Source organism: Aegilops tauschii, chromosome 3 (assembly GCF_002575655.3).
Source record: "Aegilops tauschii subsp. strangulata cultivar AL8/78 chromosome 3, Aet v6.0, whole genome shotgun sequence".
In the NCBI taxonomy this organism is placed as follows: domain Eukaryota; kingdom Viridiplantae; phylum Streptophyta; class Magnoliopsida; order Poales; family Poaceae; genus Aegilops; species Aegilops tauschii.
The window spans coordinates 185,839,637-185,858,723 of record NC_053037.3 but is presented as its reverse complement, the minus strand read 5'-3'; the positions used below and the strand labels follow the sequence as shown (position 1 = coordinate 185,858,723).

At 43.8% G+C, this 19,087-nt stretch overlaps 3 protein-coding genes across 9 annotated transcripts; 2 read left to right on the top strand and 1 right to left on the bottom strand.

Annotated features, from left to right (window-relative positions):
* Positions 1–1,974: 1,974 nt before the first annotated feature.
* Positions 1,975–10,297, top strand: LOC109776966 (protein argonaute 4A). Of its 6 annotated transcripts, none has more exons than XM_020335624.4 (23): positions 1,975–2,123; positions 3,087–3,133; positions 3,993–4,256; positions 4,374–4,579; positions 4,721–4,933; positions 5,055–5,191; positions 5,293–5,390; positions 5,489–5,586; positions 5,763–5,928; positions 6,014–6,130; positions 6,209–6,316; positions 6,407–6,469; positions 6,554–6,667; positions 6,739–6,904; positions 7,020–7,132; positions 7,214–7,351; positions 7,456–7,583; positions 7,683–7,748; positions 7,846–7,909; positions 8,011–8,122; positions 8,216–8,289; positions 9,696–9,822; positions 9,930–10,297. In XM_020335624.4, the coding sequence occupies exons 3-23, from the start codon at positions 3,993–3,995 to the stop codon at positions 10,106–10,108; spliced, it is 2,751 nt and encodes a 916-aa protein (XP_020191213.1). In that variant the 5' UTR covers positions 1,975–2,123; positions 3,087–3,133; the 3' UTR covers positions 10,109–10,297. The 6 variants fall into 6 exon arrangements, with proteins under 6 accessions (XP_020191213.1, XP_020191212.1, XP_073366357.1 ...); XM_020335623.3 differs by having other exon boundaries at positions 1,990–2,123; positions 3,084–3,133; XM_073510256.1 differs by having other exon boundaries at positions 1,990–2,123; positions 3,993–4,579.
* A 314-nt stretch (positions 10,298–10,611) lies between these two features.
* On the top strand, positions 10,612–13,357 carry LOC109776965 (protein argonaute 4A). Of its 2 annotated transcripts, XM_073510257.1 has the most exons (8): positions 10,612–11,032; positions 11,137–11,218; positions 11,301–11,526; positions 11,643–11,708; positions 11,923–11,986; positions 12,056–12,197; positions 12,608–12,827; positions 12,906–13,357. In XM_073510257.1, the coding sequence occupies exons 3-7, from the start codon at positions 11,474–11,476 to the stop codon at positions 12,646–12,648; spliced, it is 366 nt and encodes a 121-aa protein (XP_073366358.1). In that variant the 5' UTR covers positions 10,612–11,032; positions 11,137–11,218; positions 11,301–11,473; the 3' UTR covers positions 12,649–12,827; positions 12,906–13,357. The 2 variants fall into 2 exon arrangements, with proteins under 2 accessions (XP_073366358.1, XP_045090698.1); XM_045234763.2 differs by lacking the exons at positions 10,612–11,032; positions 11,137–11,218 and having other exon boundaries at positions 11,269–11,526; positions 12,608–12,702; positions 12,805–12,827; positions 12,906–13,041.
* A 1,138-nt stretch (positions 13,358–14,495) lies between these two features.
* LOC109776967 (pentatricopeptide repeat-containing protein At2g37320) lies at positions 14,496–17,371 on the bottom strand. Its single transcript, XM_020335625.4, has 3 exons — positions 17,164–17,371; positions 16,708–16,803; positions 14,496–16,589 (listed from the first exon to the last, which is right to left on the bottom strand). The coding sequence occupies exon 3, from the start codon at positions 16,569–16,571 to the stop codon at positions 14,862–14,864; it is 1,710 nt and encodes a 569-aa protein (XP_020191214.1). The 5' UTR covers positions 16,572–16,589; positions 16,708–16,803; positions 17,164–17,371; the 3' UTR covers positions 14,496–14,861.
* Between the last annotated feature and the right edge of the window lie 1,716 nt (positions 17,372–19,087).

Here is a 19,087-nt window from a genome sequence, read left to right as displayed (position 1 = left end):
GGAGAAGTTACTTTGGTTATTAACTTTTATGACACCACACTGAGCTTTAATGCTAGAATTACAATTTAAAAAAAAACAGATGGTAAGTCACGTGATATAGTGATTCTTATATGTTTGACCTTACATATTTTATGAACTAAACAAAAAGAACATAAATGCCAAACACTGGAAACATGAAATTGAACCAGAAATAAATTCAACAAGATAGCTGTAATATAACCACGTTAAAAATCGCATGGGAAAGAATTATCGTCAGTGCATGGTGCATTATCATTGCAGTTGAGACCCCGATTTACCCCTCATTAAACTTTCACACACATACCCTCTTAATTTGTGATTTGCCACAACAACGAAATGTACGTAAACAGATAAAAACATATGTATTTAAAAAGAATAACATGAATAAAATAATAAGCAGTTTTGTTCGGAAAGCAGTAATAAAACCACATCATTTTCCCCTAAAAAAGTGTGCATGCAACGCAATCGTCGTAGTCACACTAGAAATCTCAATTTATCACGCACCAAACCTCCACATAAAACATTACAAATGTCTCCACTTTATGCAAATTGAATAAATCCATTGGCCAAGTTTCTATGCTACGATCCATCGGCCAAATTTAATTGCGCATCTTAGGAAGTAAATAAAAGTAACATAAATAGTACTATACAATAGAAGCAGGAGCAAAACCATAAGTAATTTAAAAAAGGATAATAGTACTAACATTAAAGCTCTTCCAACAAAGGGTTAACGTGAGAGCATTTTGAGCTGTCACATTCAAATCCATTTACCACCTACCAAACCTTGACGTAATTACTTTACAAATCCTCTCCATTTCCTCAAAATGAATTGAATCCCCAAACAAGCAAAAATGAAAAAAAAAATCAAATCAAATCTCCGCTGCAGGGACTGACCTAGTGGGGTTTCATGGATGCCATGGCACCCCCTCCTAAAACGCAAAACAATATATACCACATACTTAACACTGGCGGTCTAACATTTTAAAGTCCATCATGAGATTATTTGTTAGAAATTCTGATGATATATCTAGAATTTTTTTAGTATATATATTTTTAGAAAATTTGAATTTTTTTTAGAAAATCTGAATCGTTTTACTGAAGTAAACGGCGACGATCCTAGTTTTATGACCCGAGATCCTCCACTAGTCGCGGCAATAATCACCTCCGATTTGAAACGTCCTTTTTTCCGGAGGCTGGCCTCAACTCTACTACCACTCACGTGCCGAGCGCGGGGCCCATTCGTCGGGAGAGAAGAAGGGATGCGAGCTGTCGCGTTCTAGTACTAGCAGCAGCAGGGAGTGAGTACTGTGGGCAGGTGGCAGCAATGGAGATGGCAATTTACCAACCGCCCTTTATGATGCGGCTCAAAGGCATAGCCCAAAATCACCCGGCCAGCACGGCGCGCCACTGCAACTACGTACTGCTACCCAGGACTGTACTCGTACGCGCGTTGAACGCACCCGGCCCACGGTGCACCGGCGCCAAACGTGTCATTGCATCGAGCGCTCCGCTGCGCACCGGTGCATGGACCGGGCGCAGGTCACGGGCCCCCTCGCAAGGCTGGCCGCAGCCTCCTTTAACCCGGGGAGCGGAAGGGTAGTGGTGGGCGTGGATATCTATCTGGGAGAGGCTTCGCGGCCGTGGGGAAAACGGCCGGACACGTAAAACCCCACCCAACACAATGACCTCCCGGGCCCACGGGCCTCGGGCCCGCGGCGTCAGTGAGGAACCCGTGACGGCGTCTGTCGATCGAAAACCCCGGACCCGGGGAAGTGGGTAGGCCAGCACGGGACGCGCCTGACGCCAACGCAGCCCGCCTAGTTCCCCCTGGCCCCACGCGTCCGGCCCGGATCGACGCTCCCACCCGACGGACGGTCGCGATGCGTGCGACGCATAGATGGCAAGCGTCCGTCCGTTTTTACCTTCCTGCCCTTCGCTCCTCTGCTACAAGAAGAGGGGGCCGGTGCCGGGGCTGGGGCACTGTCCAGGGGAGTGTTGTTCGAGGAGAGGAGAGGGGAGGGGGAGAGACGAGAAGGGGAACGGAAAAGAAAGCCAAGCCCTCTCTTGCGGAGGCCAACGGCAAGGCTTCCTCCCTTGCGCCCTCGGTAATGGACAAATCTAGGGTTCTAGTAGTTCTGTAGTAGATTAGATCGTCCTTCTCCTCGCGTTCTTGGTCGCCGCTTTCGTTCGACGGATTTCTTGGACGGGGGATTATTTTCCCCTCCTCTGTTCTTCTTTTTCTTCTTCTTCTACTCTTTTTCCTTGAATCTTTTTTCCCGGCGGAGGTCATGCATTTGTGTGCATGTTCCCGAGGGCGTTGGATTTGGGATTAGGTTCCGTTCGCCCGCGTTCTCGGCGTGTTTTGTGGGGTTTTGAGCCCTTTCCTTCTTTCTTTTATTTTTAGTCCAAGAATATGATATGTGCCACCGGTTCTCCCTTCCGGGGTTCTCGTTTGGCCCTTAATCTATTCATCTTATCTTGGTATTTATTTTTCCACCGTTTTTTGTTTGTAATCTCTATATGTGTAGGGTTTTTCGTTTTGCTTCTTGTCCTATGCCAGAGGACATCTTTATTTTTTCAAAAAAAAAATCCAGCTTTTGGGGGTTTTCTTTCGACTGAAAGAAATTCTGGGGTGCTATGCCAGAGGCAGTTAAAGTGTAGGGTTTTTCGTTCTGCTTCTTGTATGTGCTATGCCCGAGGACAGTTTCTTTTTTCTCTAAAAAAGAACTTTGGGGGTTTTCTTATCAGCGGAAGAAATTCTGGGGTTTTTCAGAGGTTTCTCCTGGGCCTGATTTCCCATATGCTGGGAAAAAATACTCTTTTTTCCCTTGGTTCGGTCTAGTCCTGGGTACCATTACTGAGTATTTAGATGCTTTCTTTATATGTTTAATTGGGCCTTTTTGCTTGGAATTTTGCATCTCTGTTCCCATGGAGGCAAGGGGAAAACATGTCTTCTTTTTGTGCCTTGTGCCTTTCTCGGGAATTTTTTTATCTTTCTGCTAGTCTTTCCTGTATTCCTACACTTTATCACTGTCAGATGGCTTACTTAACTTGTTTGTGTGCAGCAGATCAGTTCAGCGGTTCGGCTCCTCGGGACCATTGTTGGTTCGCCGAAGTAAGTGAACTCTGTTTCATGTTTTTTCCGTTTTAATCCTTGTGCTCTGAGTAGGACCTGCTATATGAGTTTCCCATGTTAATATTGCTGATGCCTAAGAGATGTTAGTCCTAGTTACGTTTGTGACGTACCTCTTTATTATTTTGCCCTACCTGATGTGATACTAGTTGTCCAATTTGCATGCTTGGTCATTACCATCCTGTATAAGCATGTACTTTTGTACGAGCAACTTTTACCGATTCCCTCACTGGAATGACCTTATCTCATTATAACAAGAAGGAAGAAGGTAGTTAATCCCGTCAGAAAAGTTTACCATTTTTTATTTGCTTTAAACTATTACGATTAAAATAATTGGCCAGCTTACATCTAATTATATATTATATGGAATGGAAGGAAAGCGAGAGATGCTTCCTTTTGTGCCTTGTATTTTGAAATTTTTTTTTGCTATATATATTCCTTGTTTGTTCCCAATTAAGATTTTCTTTCAATAAACATAAAAGACTTAATTATTTGGCTCGTTAATATAATCTGGGTACCGTTCTCGAGTCTGTAGTGTCAACATTGTTGTTTTCTTATGTTGGTCTGTTGATATATATGCCTACTGTGGATTCACCAGCCTTGTTAGGTCTACTTGTCACCTCTGTTTCCTTGGATTAACTGAAAAATGGTTTCTTTATGTGCCCTTCATACTTGATTTGTTAAGTTGTGCCATAGAACTTACATACTACCTCTTGTACCACCTGTGTTGGTCTGTTAGATAACTTGTTTCACTTGTTTTTATGCAAAACTTCTGCTTGACTGTTAAGTTGTACAATTTGTACCTGTACTGTTGGAAGCTGACTAACTGATGTACTGTCAGATGGAGTCACACAGTGATGACTTGCCACCACCACCACCACTCCCGCCAAATGCAGAGCCGATAAAAGCTGAGTCGGCTGATGACTTGCCACCACCACCACCCCTGCCGCCTATCAAACCTGAAGAAGCAAAGAAGATCTCAAAGCCTAAGAGGGCCCTGATCGCTCGTCCTGGTTTTGGCAAGAGGGGAAATCCTATACAGCTTGTGACAAATCATTTCAAAGTCTCGTTGAAGACGACAGATGAATTCTTCCATCATTACTATGTATGCCTCTATCCTTGTTTACTTTATTGTATGCCTCTATCCTCATTTACTTTTATTGTTGTTGAATTCCTTGTGCTACCATCTAATGTCATTCCTCCGTTGTTTAATTGGATGCAGGTAAATCTGAAGTATGAAGATGACAGGCCTGTTGATGGAAAAGGTGTTGGTAGAAAAGTCATTGATAAGCTTGCTCAGACTTATCCATCGGAGCTAGCCCATAAAGACTTTGCCTATGATGGTGAAAAGAGTCTTTTTACCATTGGTGCCCTCCCACAAATTAACAATGAGTTTGTTGTGGTTCTTGAAGACGTTTCCAGTGGAAAGTAATTAACTCTCTCTGCCCTGGTCCAGTATTGTCTATTGCTGTTACTATGTCTTCTTGCATGTAACTTTCTTGCTTTTAGGTTGTCTTTTGTTGTTACTATGCCTTGTTGTTGCTCATGTAACTCTGTTGTTGCTTGTAGGACTCCTGCAAATGGCAGCCCTGGAAACGACAGTCCAGACAAGAAGAGAGTGAAAAGGCCATATCAGACTAAAACCTTCAAGGTGGAGCTGAGTTTTGCAGCTAGAATCCCCATGAGTGCTATTGCAATGGCACTCAAAGGCCAGGAATCAGAGCACACGCAAGAAGCCATTCGGGTTATTGATATCATATTAAGACAACACTCTTCCAAACAGTATGTTTGTTTCTATGTACTTCTGAATGCTAATTTACTGTTCTTGATTTTTGTTCTCAGTGTTGATATACCATGGTAAATCTTGTCTAATTTCCTTGTGTATATTTCTTTGTGTTTGCAGGGGCTGCCTGTTAGTCCGCCAGTCATTTTTTCACAACAATCCTTCAAACTTTGTGGACTTGGGTGGGGGTGTGATGGGCTGCCGAGGTTTCCACTCAAGCTTTCGAGCCACACAGAGCGGGCTTTCTCTTAATATTGGTATGCTTTGTTGTCAATGAGCGCAGTTCTGTATATAATCTTGTGACAGCATTTTAAATTAGGTGACAGTTCATATTTACAGCTACTGCTTAATTGTGCAGATGTTTCTACAACAATGATTGTGAAACCTGGCCCTGTTGTTGATTTTCTGCTGGCCAACCAGAAGGTTGACCACCCTAATAAAATTGATTGGGCTAAGGTAAGATTTCTCCTTAACTTGCTTATGAAAACCATTGATCATATATATCTAATGTGTATGTATCTCTGTATATATCTAATCCTTTTTCGTTTTGGTAGGCCAAGCGTGCACTTAAGAATTTAAGGATAAAAACAAGCCCAGCAAATACAGAATACAAGATTGTTGGTTTGAGTGAGAGGAATTGTTATGAACAGATGTAAGTGAGCATATTGGCATTTGTTGTATAAATGGCGCTTAATTAATTGTTTGGACTTGTTGCATGGCATCTTTGCATTGTAGATTTTATTGAAAGCACTATTTAGATGCTTTTATAGTTTCATGCAGCTTTCATTATTTTTATATAACTGCTTGGTGATTCTTATGCCTATCTAGGTTTTCCCTCAAGCAAAGGAATGGTGGGAATGGTGACCCTGAAGCAATAGAAATATCTGTTTATGATTACTTTGTGAAGAACCGTGGCATTGAGCTGAGGTACTCTGGTGATTTCCCTTGTATAAATGTTGGGAAACCTAGGCGGCCAACATATTTCCCCATTGAGGTTTGATTTGACTATTCCTGTAATTTATATTCTTGGTTGTGCCTTATTTGTGCAATTCCCTGATGAATCTTTCTATGTTTGCCAGCTCTGCCAGCTGGTGCCTTTGCAAAGGTATACCAAATCTTTGAGTACCCTACAAAGATCATCTCTTGTTGAGAAGTCCAGGCAGAAGCCTCAAGAGAGGATGTCAGTTTTGTCTGATGTGAGTGGCTTATTTATTCTGTCTCAATACCTAGTTGTAGGTTTGTTATCAACTGTTTCATCAATGTCAATTTGGCAGGTACTGAAACGCAGCAGCTATGATACAGAACCCATGCTGAAGGCATGTGGAATTTCGATAGCTCAAGGCTTTACCCAAGTGTCTGGTAGGGTACTGCAGGCCCCCAAGGTCAGTCACAACCAACTGCTCCATATCTTATTTAGTCATCGTCTGTGCTTGTGAAATCCTTATGCATCTTTATTGAATCCTGTAATGTAGCTCAAAGCTGGAAATGGTGAAGATATTTTCACAAGGAATGGACGTTGGAATTTCAACAACAAGGTCTGCTTTTTTTGACTGCATTCTGTGCCTACTCTTTTATCCTGCATGTTTTCATCCATAACTTTGCTAGTTATGCTTCTGCAGAGGCTTGCTAGAGCTTGTGTGGTGGACAGATGGGCGGTTGTAAACTTTTCGGCTAGGTGTAACACCATGAACCTTGTCAATGACCTCATCAAGTGTGGGGGCATGAAGGGCATTGTAGGTTTTCCATTAACCTGACTACACATTTCCTGAAATGTTTTTGTACTCACTCTTTTTTAAATTTGCAGACAGTAGAAAAACCTCATATTGTAATTGAAGAGAATGGTTCAATGAGACGTGCACCTGCTCCAAAAAGGGTTGAGGATATGTTTGAGCAAGTGAAGTCTAAGCTTCCTGGGGCTCCCAAGTTTCTCTTGTGTATTCTTGCTGAGAGGAAGAACTCAGATGTTTATGGTTGGTTCTAGAAATTCTTAATTGTATCCCTTCAATAAGTTTAGGACAATCATCTGTATCTCTTCAATAAGTTTAGTACAATCATCTGTATCATCTTTTTCTTTTTCTTTTATAGGTCCATGGAAGCGAAAATGCCTTGCTGACTTTGGGATTGTCACTCAATGTGTGGCCCCAACAAGGGTCAATGACCAATATCTGACAAATGTTCTGCTCAAGATCAACGCAAAAGTTTGTGCCCTCCACATCTAATTCTTATTGAAACAGTGCTTACATTATCGTCTTCTTTGTACTGATGGTTTTTCTAATCAGCTTGGTGGAATGAACTCACTGCTACAAATTGAAATGTCCCCAAGTATACCTCTTGTATCAAAGGTCCCAACTCTCATCTTGGGAATGGATGTGTCCCATGGATCCCCTGGACAGTCTGATATACCGTCCATTGCAGCAGTATGCTACTAAATTTCCTCTGCATTAGAGTACTTCCAAATCTAACTAGTATGCCCAAATCTAAGATACCTATTATGTGATGTTTGTTTCCATTTTGATTATAGGTTGTTGGTTCTCGGGAATGGCCTCTTGTCTCGAAATATAGGGCTTCAGTGCGCTCGCAGTCACCAAAGCTTGAAATGATAGATTCATTGTTCAAGCCACAAGGAACTGATGATGATGGCCTTGTTCGGTAAGATATTTTTTGGTTTTTGTTCAGTCGTCCATACAAATGTACCATGGTGGTTCTCTTGATGTTTTCTTTTCCTGTTGCTATTCCGAACTGTTTCAGGGAGTGTCTCATTGACTTCTACACCAGTTCTGGAAAAAGGAAACCAGATCAGATCATCATCTTCAGGTTTGTCATCCTTCCTAAATAACTACTTGCAAATGTCAGTGGTATCGCATGGTTGCCTGATTTTCTTGAGGAAATGTTGATCTCTTCTTCATTACAGGGATGGTGTTAGTGAGAGCCAGTTTAATCAGGTGCTGAACATTGAATTGGATCAAATAATTGAGGTACTGTTCATGTGGTTCTAGTTGGGCTCATATTATACTATACATGAGTATCTCATTCATCTATTGCACAACTGACTTGGTGTTTATTCTATTTGGTGCAGGCCTGCAAGTTCTTGGATGAAAACTGGAACCCCAAGTTCACGCTGATTGTTGCTCAGAAAAATCACCACACCAAGTTCTTCATACCTGGATCTCCTGACAATGTCCCTCCAGGTAACATACACCACTTGTCTGCTGTATTCTATCCCATGATAATGTCAAATTGTTCCATAATAATACTAACGTTTGAATGTTGCCATTCCACAGGCACTGTTGTAGATAATGCAGTCTGCCATCCAAGGAATTATGACTTCTACATGTGCGCTCATGCTGGAATGATTGTAAGTATTCTCTCTGGTGCATCATATTTGCTTGTTAAATGTTTTGCCCTAGTGCTGTTCTGTTTGTGATATATGCTGTTTCATACTAGCACACACAAAGGCTAAAAGTTTTGAACCATCTGTAGCCAGTATTCTCATTGTCTGCCCTAGTGCTGGTTGTTTGTGATTTATGCCATTTTCTACTGAATAGAGACCAAAAAATTGGAAGTTTTATACGACTGGTAGTTCCCTTGATCAGTTAATACTGACCTGCCTGTCGCCTTTGTTAATGGCACCTTGTTGGAACCCCAAGTTATGCACCTTGTTGGAACCATCACTGATTTACCATGATTGTTTGTGAATATTTTTTTGAAGTGTTCAAAATTTTGTAAGAGTATTTTCGAAACGGAGGCATAAGATTTGCCTCATCTATTAAATAAGGAGAGAATAGAGTTTAGATTTTTACAGGACACCCCATACAAGCGACATGACAATTACTCACACACAATGATAGTCCCTAGCTTCTTGGCGCCGGCAGTAACCCATAACTTTGCCTCACCAATGATGGTTTGGAGGAGAATAGGCGGTGGCGCAAATTTTTGCTGAAATACCCTAGCATTTCGCTCGTTCCAAATGGTCCAAGAGGTGAGCATGACGAGAGAGGACATGGCATGCCAATTCGGGTTTCGGTCATCGGTACGCTTGACCCACCATTCCTTGACGGATTCATCAAGATGCCAATCGGGAATGTTGATGTGAGGTAGCCCAAGCTTCTTGATGATAGATCTCCAAAGCCTAAGAGTGTAACGACACTTGAAGAAGGGGTGTGGCCCCGTTTCTTGCTCTCTATTGCATAGTGGACAAAGACCACAATTGACCCAACCATGCTTCTCCAGACGATTGGCGGTTCAAATTCGGTCTTGCAGGGCAAGCCACGCAAAGAATTTAACCTTAGGGGGTGCCCAAGCCTTCCAAACCATACGGTCCATGGGAGAGAGAGTCAATCCAAGGAACAGAGCCTTGTACGCAGTGGCCGCCGAGTAGATCCCATCGTTCGCGTGCTTCCAAGTAATGTCGTCTTCGGCTTGGTCGTCAAGGGGGGAAAGTCATGAACAAGCATCCAAATTTTGTAAGAGTATCACTTTGTGGTTGATGCATTTAGCATATAATAAGTACAGTACAGTATGATGAAAAACTCTGGTCAGTCGGACAATTTGAATATCTTATTTGTGTAAGTTGGTATTGGATCATATGCATTACTTTATCCAGCTCTTTTTTGCATCCTGGGCATGTCAAATCTTACTTGAATGACTTGCAAGTTTTGGTTAGGCCTGGCATTCAGTTGTATTTTTGTTGCTTATACCATTATGACAATTTCCAGTTTGTTGACGTGACTTGATAAAGCTAATCTTATTTGTGTGTTGCAGGGGACTACAAGGCCAACGCACTACCATATCCTGCATGATGAGATACACTTTGCCGCGGATGACCTGCAGGATCTTGTGCACTCGCTCTCATATGTGTATCAAAGGAGCACGACAGCCATATCAGTTGGTGAGTTTTGCACTTCTGTTCTTGTTTTTGCATCTGCAAAGCTTCCAACTGTTGTTAGTCTTGTGAACCCTGTGCTGATTTTGCAACCTTGTTGTGCTTCCTTGCAGTTTCTCCAATCTGCTATGCACATCTTGCGGCTGCTCAGGTGGCGCAGTTCATAAAGTTTGATGAGATGTCCGAGACGTCGTCGAGCCAGGGAGGTGGCCACACCTCTGCCGGCAGCGCTCCAGTGCAGGAGCTGCCTCGCCTCCATGAGAAAGTCCGCAGCAGCATGTTCTTCTGCTGAGCCAGCCAGCCAGCCGCACTTGCGCGTTCCAACTTTTGGCGATGCGCTTGGTTATCTAGTACTAGTAGTATGTAGTAGTGGCCTGTGATGGCCTGTTGGACTCCTGGGATGTTGTGTTCCTAAGCTGGTTGCCGCACTTGGTGCCTCAGAACCTTTACTATCGAACCATCTAATTTGCTGCTTTCCATCTCTCTGCTTGCTGAGTTTGACTTTCTTTCTGTTTGTTTTGTGGTCTCGCATGGATACCATCACTTGTGCTGAATCTAGAGGGTAGGATGAGCTAGATATATTCCTTTTTTTTGCCTTCTGTTTTCTGACTAAAGTACTTCAAAAATCCATCCCTACTTGGGAGGCTGCTATGGGATTGTTCTAGGTGGCATGTTCAGAGCTTGTACATGTCTTATTCGGTTGGTTGTCCATTGGCCAAGCCTTTTCTTGCATCTCACTTGGATGTGTGTTTGTTTGTTTGTTTGTTTACTTAGGGCATGTACAATGGTTGATAAGATAGGGTAGACGAAAGTTGGGGGGGGGGGGGGGGGTAGAAAGAGTGTTGGCGGCGATTAAAGATGTTGGGGCTGCATAAAAGTAGATAGTCCAAAGTAAACATAAAATCACATCTTTCACTTGCCTACAAACAAGAAAGAATTAAGTGCAACGTGACGCTTCCCAAACAAACCAGAGTTTCTCCTGTACGTTTTTCCCGAGAAGAGGAAGAACTGTGACATATATGGTTTGCTCTTTTAACCCAGCCTTGCAAATAAGCTTCATTATGCCTACCTGGCATCCAAGCCTTTTTTCTTCTTGTCAGACCATGGAAGCGCGGATGCCTTGCGCGGTATGGTATTTTGACGCGATGCTTGGTTCCTCCTGCCAACGTCAAAGATCAGTACCTCACAAAATGTGCTGCTAAAGATAAATGCCAAGGTTTGCAGTGTGATCTGCATTGCCATCTTCAATGTACCACATAATTTGGATTTCTTTTAGCTGAACAACTGGATGCTTTGCTTTTGTTTTGTGCTGCCAATCAGCTTGGCGGGTTGAATTCATTGCTGAAAAATGAAACAACCTGTGCTATTCCTCATGTATCGAGGGTTCGAATCATCATCTTTGGTATGGATGTTTCCCATGGTTCACCAGGACGGTCTGACGTGCCATCGGCTGCTGCAGCAAGTTTTGCTTATTATGTATTCAGTTTCATGCAGTAAAAACTCAGGTGTCAGCTGATGGTCCTGAAGAGAGTTTCAACCGACAATTTGCTAACCCACCTGGGTGTTTGTTGCTTTGGCCTAGGTGGTTAGTTCATTGAAGTGGCCAATCATTTCAAACTACAGAGCTTCTGTGTGCACTCAGTCATCCAGGCTGGAAATGATCGATACCTTGTTTACGCCAGTTGGAGATGACGATCATGTCCTCATTAAGTGAGTTTCTTCTGCTCAGATTTTATATAAGTGCAATTTATACAATTTTAATAACAGTGCTTCCTAATTATACGTATGCTTTTAATTTGTTGCTCACTGGGACAATAACATTTCAGGGATTCAGTAGTTGACTTCCTCAAAAACAACAATGGTCAGAAGCCGGAACAAATTATCATTTTCAGGTCAGTAGTCCTCCGTGAGATAAGTGTGCGCAAACGCTAACTGACAGTGGTTTCTGCATTTAAATAGCATAATTTTTCTGTAGAAATTGCTGAATTAATTGTGTGTTGTCCCTTGATGTTAAGAGTACAAACTGACTCTAAATACTCGATGCCATCTCTAAGTTTACTTTGGCACCCTGATTCTGTCTAAGGAAACTCTGTTGTCTTATGTTAGGGATGGTGTTAGCGAGAGCCAATTCAATCAGGTGCTGAACGATGAGCTAGCTCAAATCATGGAGGTAAACATAAGTGATATCCAATTCCTCATGAGCCAGTCCTGGATAGTAATGCCTACCTAATTGATACAGACATGCAAGTTTTTTGGTGGCAAGCACTTTAGTGGCAACTGGTTCCCCAAGTTCACAGTGATGGTTGCACAGAAGAATCATCACACGAGATTTTTCCTACGGAATGGACAGAGACCTGATCAAGTGACTAATGCCCCCCCTGGTAACCTACATCTTTTATCTAAATATTTTTTCTAATCTTCCAATTTTTGTGGAGGATTGCAATCCTTGGCTATTGTTAGGTTGTTTGATTTGTATGTACTCCCTCCGTTTCATATTACTTGTCGTGGTTTTAGTTCAAATTTGAACTAAAACCACGACAAGTAATATGGAACAGAGGGAGTACTTTTTAATGGGGGTACTGTAGCATTCATACGAAACCAAATGCATCTCATAGGAATCTAAACACCTACCACAGAACCATTATTTACAATTTTGTATAGGATTAAACGAGCAATTCCTAGGCTTTTCTACACATACAATCTTATCATATCCCTAGTGTAGTGTAAAAAACGCTCTTATATTATGGGACGGAGGGAATACAATCCAAGTCATTCTGGTTGTATATTCCAGGGGACTACAAGGCCAACACACTACCATGTGCTCCAAGATGAGACAGGCTTCTCCGCTGATGAGCTGCAGGAGCTTGTCCACTCCCTTTCCTATGCGTATGTGCACTGAAGTAGTTGCAAAAGATTCAGCCCTTACTTTGCCTCTGACGATCATCGGTGCATTCCTCTGACATTTTTATGCTTGTGAACTCGTTTCAGGAGCACCACAGCCATCACAGCTGGTAAGCATGATTTGCCATTACTTGATTTCGCAACATACGCCAAAAGGGCATGGTTGATCATCTGATTTTCCCTCTCAGTTGCTCCCATCTTCTACGCACACCTTGCGGGGCGCAGGTGGCCAAGTTCACCAGGCTCAATGACATGTCGGAGACGTCGTCCCAGGCTGAGGCTGCCCCGGTGCCGGAGCTGCCTCGTCTGCATCCCACGATAGCATCGTCCATGTTCTTCTGCTGAATCGCGCGGTTTCCCCATCATCGGTGGTTGGAAGCGACTGAAACTTTACCAAATGCTAGACGGAACCGGTCGTATTGTTCATGCCTGAGCGCTGAAGTATGCTTTTGGTCTTAGCTACTAGATTTAATGGATGTTATCTCCAAGAACAATCTTTGATTGCTATCATGGAGTTGCTTGCCAACAATAATTTGTACTTTTGATGGTCAAGACCTAGACCCTCTGCTCATGTGCAAGGTGCCAACGTATTCTGGATGTTAAGTTTATAAATATGGTCGACAGCATGTCCAATGGTTTATAAGTTTGGGATTCACAATAAGTGTCTTTATAGTTTTGTGATTATGTACTTTGCTGTCAATTTACTTCAGTTAGCAAGGAAAAGCCTGGCTTTTGACCCGGCTTAGGCCTTGTTCGGTTGCAGTGGATTTAATCCTCTAGGTGATCCCCAACCCCTCACTCAATCCCCACTGATCCCATCCCAATAATGGTGTGAAATATATAGCAGTTCATATGCTGATGCAGCACTAGTCAGAAAGTACTGCTTTACACAAAATGGAACTGTTAGACAATTTACCAATGTGCTCTGTGCATGAAATTCAGAAGCAATACTAGAATAAAATTGTAAGTCAGGGGTACAATCCCGGTGAAAACCGAGGGTTTTGGAGGTGTATGAAATTCAGAAGCAATACTTGAATATATAACAGTTTATATGAGACAGGATTACAATCCACGCCGGGCTTAACCGAACACACCTATAAGATTGACTGGGATGAAACCCCGGGTGGGATGAAACCATGGGGTTTGGCCCCGATCCCAGCAGGGTGGGTTCTAACCGAATGAAGCCTTACAGGTTAGAGGAGATTGTAGTGAAATATACTAACATAGTAGGACAGAACTAAGTAAAATAGAGGATTACCCATTATTAAATCTATTTCTTCTAAAAACCACTAAAAGGAAAAACCATAAACATACCCACAAGAATGCAACTAAGAGATATTCCTCCCTTCACAAAATATAAGGCGCGCTTGACTTTTTTTGGTCTTCATCACACAACTTTGACTAGGACTTTTACTTATTGCATGTCTACCAAATTAATATAAAGACAGATGAACTAAAATTATTTTACAAGACAAATATGACAATACTATTTATACATGTTCAATAAATGCACTTTGATATATACTGCAATGCTTTATATTTTGGGTACACCATGCTTTATGATGGTCAAAGCCATGCATCAAAGACCGTGAAAAATCAACCATGCTTTATATTTTGGGAAGGAGGAAGTAATTATTAGAAGGACGGTTAGGGGATTAATTTGACCATAAGTTGCAATCAAGAAGTAATTTCCAAGTGTCAAACTGAAATTATGATGTAATTTACATTATTCAGACCAATCCAAAATAGCAGAGAAAAAATATCCATCAAACCTTATCTAGTCAATCAAGCCAACCTTTTCTTATATTTGGTTCAAATTTACATATAAAGTTCCCAAATGGTTCGCACTAATTACTAGTGTAGCCTAGTCTAATTACTAGTGTATCCTGGTTTAAAACATCAAGTGCGTATAAGAATACATTGAGCATCAAAATTCAAATCAGATGTCAGGTGGGAAAACTCTACTGTTTCTAATGCAGTACAATATTGAATACTTTGAGGTACGAATCGGACGAATCATATCGCAAGTCTCTGAGGTGTGAGTCATGCTTTTTCTATAGAATTGACTCTTTGATCTTCATACAAATGACTGCGGCGATCTATCATCTCCCAATACTTTATTCAGAGCTCAAACTTACCTTGAACTACTGAGGGTCATCAAACTCAAAACCATCTATCAGCACATCATATTTGTATTCCATATGAGATCGCAAGAAGTCAAGAACAGCCAGGACATTGTTTATTTGGTGGCTTTTAGATCTGTTTTCTGCTGTGAAAGTATAAACTTCACTGCCAATTTCTATCCAGCTGCATCCAGTGTTCGTCTTCAGTCCTCCCTCCTTCATCATCATCCTCACTCTGGCCACATCACTCCAGCAATCAATGCTAGCGTATAGATTTGCTAGCTGTACATGAGTTGCAGCACAACCTGGCTCCAGCTTAAGACGGTGCTCTGCAGCATGGATGCCAATCGGAATGTTTCCATGCATCCTACAGGCAGCCAGCAGAGAACCCCATATGACTGCATTTGGGGGCGTGGACATTGTACGGATCAAATCCCACGCTTCATCGAGCAATCCTGCCCGGCCGAGGAGGTCTACCATACACGAATAGTGATCTAACTCTGGTTCTATTCCAAGTCCGATCATTGCCTTGAAGCAGCGCCGGCCTTCCTCTACAAGGCATGCATGCCGACATGATGACAGGATGCCAAGGAAGGAGATTACATCAGGCACTATGTGCTCCTCCTCCATTTCTTTTAGTAAGCTTAGACAATGCTCAGCAAGGCCATGCTGTGCATATCCAAAGATCATAGAGTTCCAAGAAACCAGGTCCTTGCACACAATGCTCTCAAATATTGATTGGGCCTCAATTATATTCCCACACTTTGCATACATTGATATCAGTGCATTCGAGACATGCACACACAAATCAAAACCCATTCTTAGTTCTAGACCGTGAACACTCTTACCAAGTGCAAGAAGTGCGTGATTAGTGCACACACTGAAGATAGTGGCAAATGTGATGTCATTAGGTCTGCACGCTGACTGCCTCATCAGCTGAAATACCTTGAGGCATGGCTCAACCTGATTATCCTGTGCATAACCAGAAATGAGTGCTGTCCACGACACAGTATTTTTTATTGGCATGCTCTGAAAAACCTGACAAGCATTCTCCAGCTGAGAACATCTTGCATATAAGCTAATCAGAGAAGTACCAGAAAGTACCGACAATTCATAACCAACTTTCACCAGTAGAGCATGGAGCTGAGCACCTGTCCTAATGGATTGCTTAACAGCACAAAAGCTCATGGCAGATGCTAAAATAGATATATCGGCACTTATTCCTTTCCTATGCAACTCCACAAGTAGCACAAACTTGTTTCCCTTTGCGAGTTTATTCATGGAAGGAGAAGCAGAGATATCATGAGAATCAATGGTATCAGGTAAAATTTGCTCTGTGTTATTGCTTGAGCTAGCGAACCGCACTTCTCCATTATGCATACCATGATTTCCTAACTGAACTCCCAAGATGTCATGCATACATTCATTGATAATGCGGTGATGAGACAAACCTTCCTCTTTGCCATTATATGCCTTCCCTGGCACCAGGTGCAAAACTCTCAATGCATCATGTATGCCGCGCCCCTCTTGCTTTGTTGATCTCTCAGATGGTAAGTGACTGCCAAAATTCGCCACACACAGACGAATCGATGACAATGATGGTAAATGGCTGCTGAAATGGTACCAGAGTAGATGTCTGTGCTTGTGCATGGCCGAAGTTGTCCATGGGCAAACCCAACGGCGAGCGCAGGAAGTCGTGCCACGCCTCCGTTTGGAGAGGCCTAGAAGCATGAACAGCTAAACTCACACCTGGTGAAGGGAAACCGAGGTCTTGAGTTAGTTATGCTTATCATGAAGGAAGATTTACTGATCCACTGGACTCAGAGCTTTATGCGTATCATAAGCAGATTGTGGCTGCATTACTAACCCTGCAGCGTCTCCTCCAGCATGCTTGCACACGAACATCAACTTAAGGAGATTCCGACTGCACGCCAAGCTTGGACGGCCAATGGCTTAACTGTCCCTACAGCAACAGAGAAGGCACGGTTAGTAATAGTACTGTGCAAGACGATTTTGTATTGTCAGCTGGAGAATGCTTGCCAGTAATACAATAGAAAGATGCTTGCTAGTAATGCAATACAGAGATGCTTGCTAGTACCAAATCAATGGTCTGTTTCATCTTCTATTTGACAATTTCTCAACAATTGACAACAAAAGTGTCCTGCACAATCACGCATAACAGAATCTCTACGTCTGCTGTTCAATTCGAGCACCAAAGCATGACACACTTGGGCACTGGGCGCACACACATGATACGAAATATTACTAGCAAGCACTGGAGTATGTAAAACCGTTGCCGGCTGCAGGCTGCCTGAAATTTCACCTGAACCGAGATGGACCAAAGCCTGCAACACGGCGACCGGGGACTGGGCTAGCCGCCAGACGGCGACAGCCTTGGAGATGGGGCCGTAGGAGCAGCGCCGGCGGACCGCGGGATGGGGGGAGGCGGGGACAGGCGAGCAGCGCCAGCGGCGGCTGCGCGTGCGTTCGGGTTTGGGGAGAATCAGAAAACGAGCAATACCTCTGCCTTTGTCTTTTCTTTTGACATTTTATGCGCCGGTTTATGGAACTGGCGTACCTCGTGGGCCGGCCCAGAAACACGTAGCCTATATATAGCGCGAAAAAAATCCAAAAAAATTGCTTCCGTGTTACAGCGCGAAACTTTTATGAACAATTGCACCCGCGCTATCCATCCATCAAGCAGCAAGGATCCTACGTGGATACCATCTCGCTAGGGTTTCTTCTCCCCTCGCGGCGACTCGATCGTCACCGTAGGGTTCCCGCTACCCTTCCTCCGTCTCCGCCGAAGGGCTGCGCTCGGACCGATCAAGGGGCGCTCTGGCAGCGCTGCCCGGTCTTGGCGTCCGTCTCTTTGGTTCGGGGTTAGGCTAGGGCTTTGGCCGAACACCCGATCGAAAAATCTTCTCGGGTCAGGGAACAACATGGCGGCGTCGGCGTCGAACTCCAAGACACGGGACCTGGAAGTGTTGATGAGCGAGCTGGGCCTCCAGGAGGAGGACATGGATGATGTGGTGGTGGAGAAGGAAGATCCATTGCCGCCAGAGACGACTAGATGGATGGCCATAGCGCGTGTCCACACGGAGAAGAAGTACAGTCAATATGGTTTCTACAAGATGATGAGAGCGGCATGGGATCTTGCGCAGCCAGTGCAGATTCGCCCTCTTGAGGAGAACCTATATACATTGCAATTTACGTGCCTGGGTGACTGGGAGCGTGCTATGCAGGAAGGGCCCTGAACTACAAGGGCAACACGGTGATAATGGCTGAATACGATGGATTTACAAAACCCTCGCTAATGAAGCTGGATACATTGGAGCTGTGGATGCAAGTGCACGATTTGCCTGATGGTTTCTATCCTCTCTTAAAAGCCCTTGCCAGGAAGGTGGGAGAGGTTGTTTATGCTGAGCCTAAGTCACATGACTTTGAAGGGAACTTTTATAGGGTGAGGATCAAAATCAATGTGTTCAAACCCCTAAAGAATGCTGTCAGTCTGGTTCACAAGGAGGAGCGGCAAATTTTCAAGGTCAAGTACGAGAGGCTCCCGGATTGGTGCGCCGTTTTTGGCCACCTAGGGCACCAGTTCAAGGAACACGGCGACGGCATACACCCTAAATCAGCGCTAGTTGTTAAGGAGCTGCGTGCAGAGTGGTTCAGAGGGGCTGCTCCGGGGCCTGGTCAGAATCGTTTTGCTGGACGGGGTGGCCGCGGTGGCCGCGACAGAGGTGTGGGGCGTGCAGGCCAATCAGGTGGGCGAGGATCGGCACCGGCTGACTATTCAGAAGAGGGCATGACACATGATACCACGATGACAGAGGTTGGGGAACGTAGTAATTTCAAAAAAATTCCTACGCACACGCAAGATCATGGTGATGCATAGCAACGAGAGGGGAGAGTGTTGTCCACGTACCCTCGTAGACCGAAAGTGGAAGTGTTAGCACAACGCGGTTGATGTAGTCGTACGTCTTCACGATCCGACCGATCAAGTACCGAACGCACGGCACCTCCGAGTTCAGCACACGTTCAGCTCGATGACGTCCCTCGAACTCCGATCCAGCCGAGCTTTGAGGGAGAGTTCCGTCAGCACGACGGCGTGGTGACGATGATGATGTTCTACCGACGCAGGGCTTCGCCTAAGCACCACTACGATATTATCGAGGTGGATTATGGTGGAGGGGGGCACCGCACACGGCTAAGAGATCAAGAGATCAGTTGTCTTGTCTATGGGG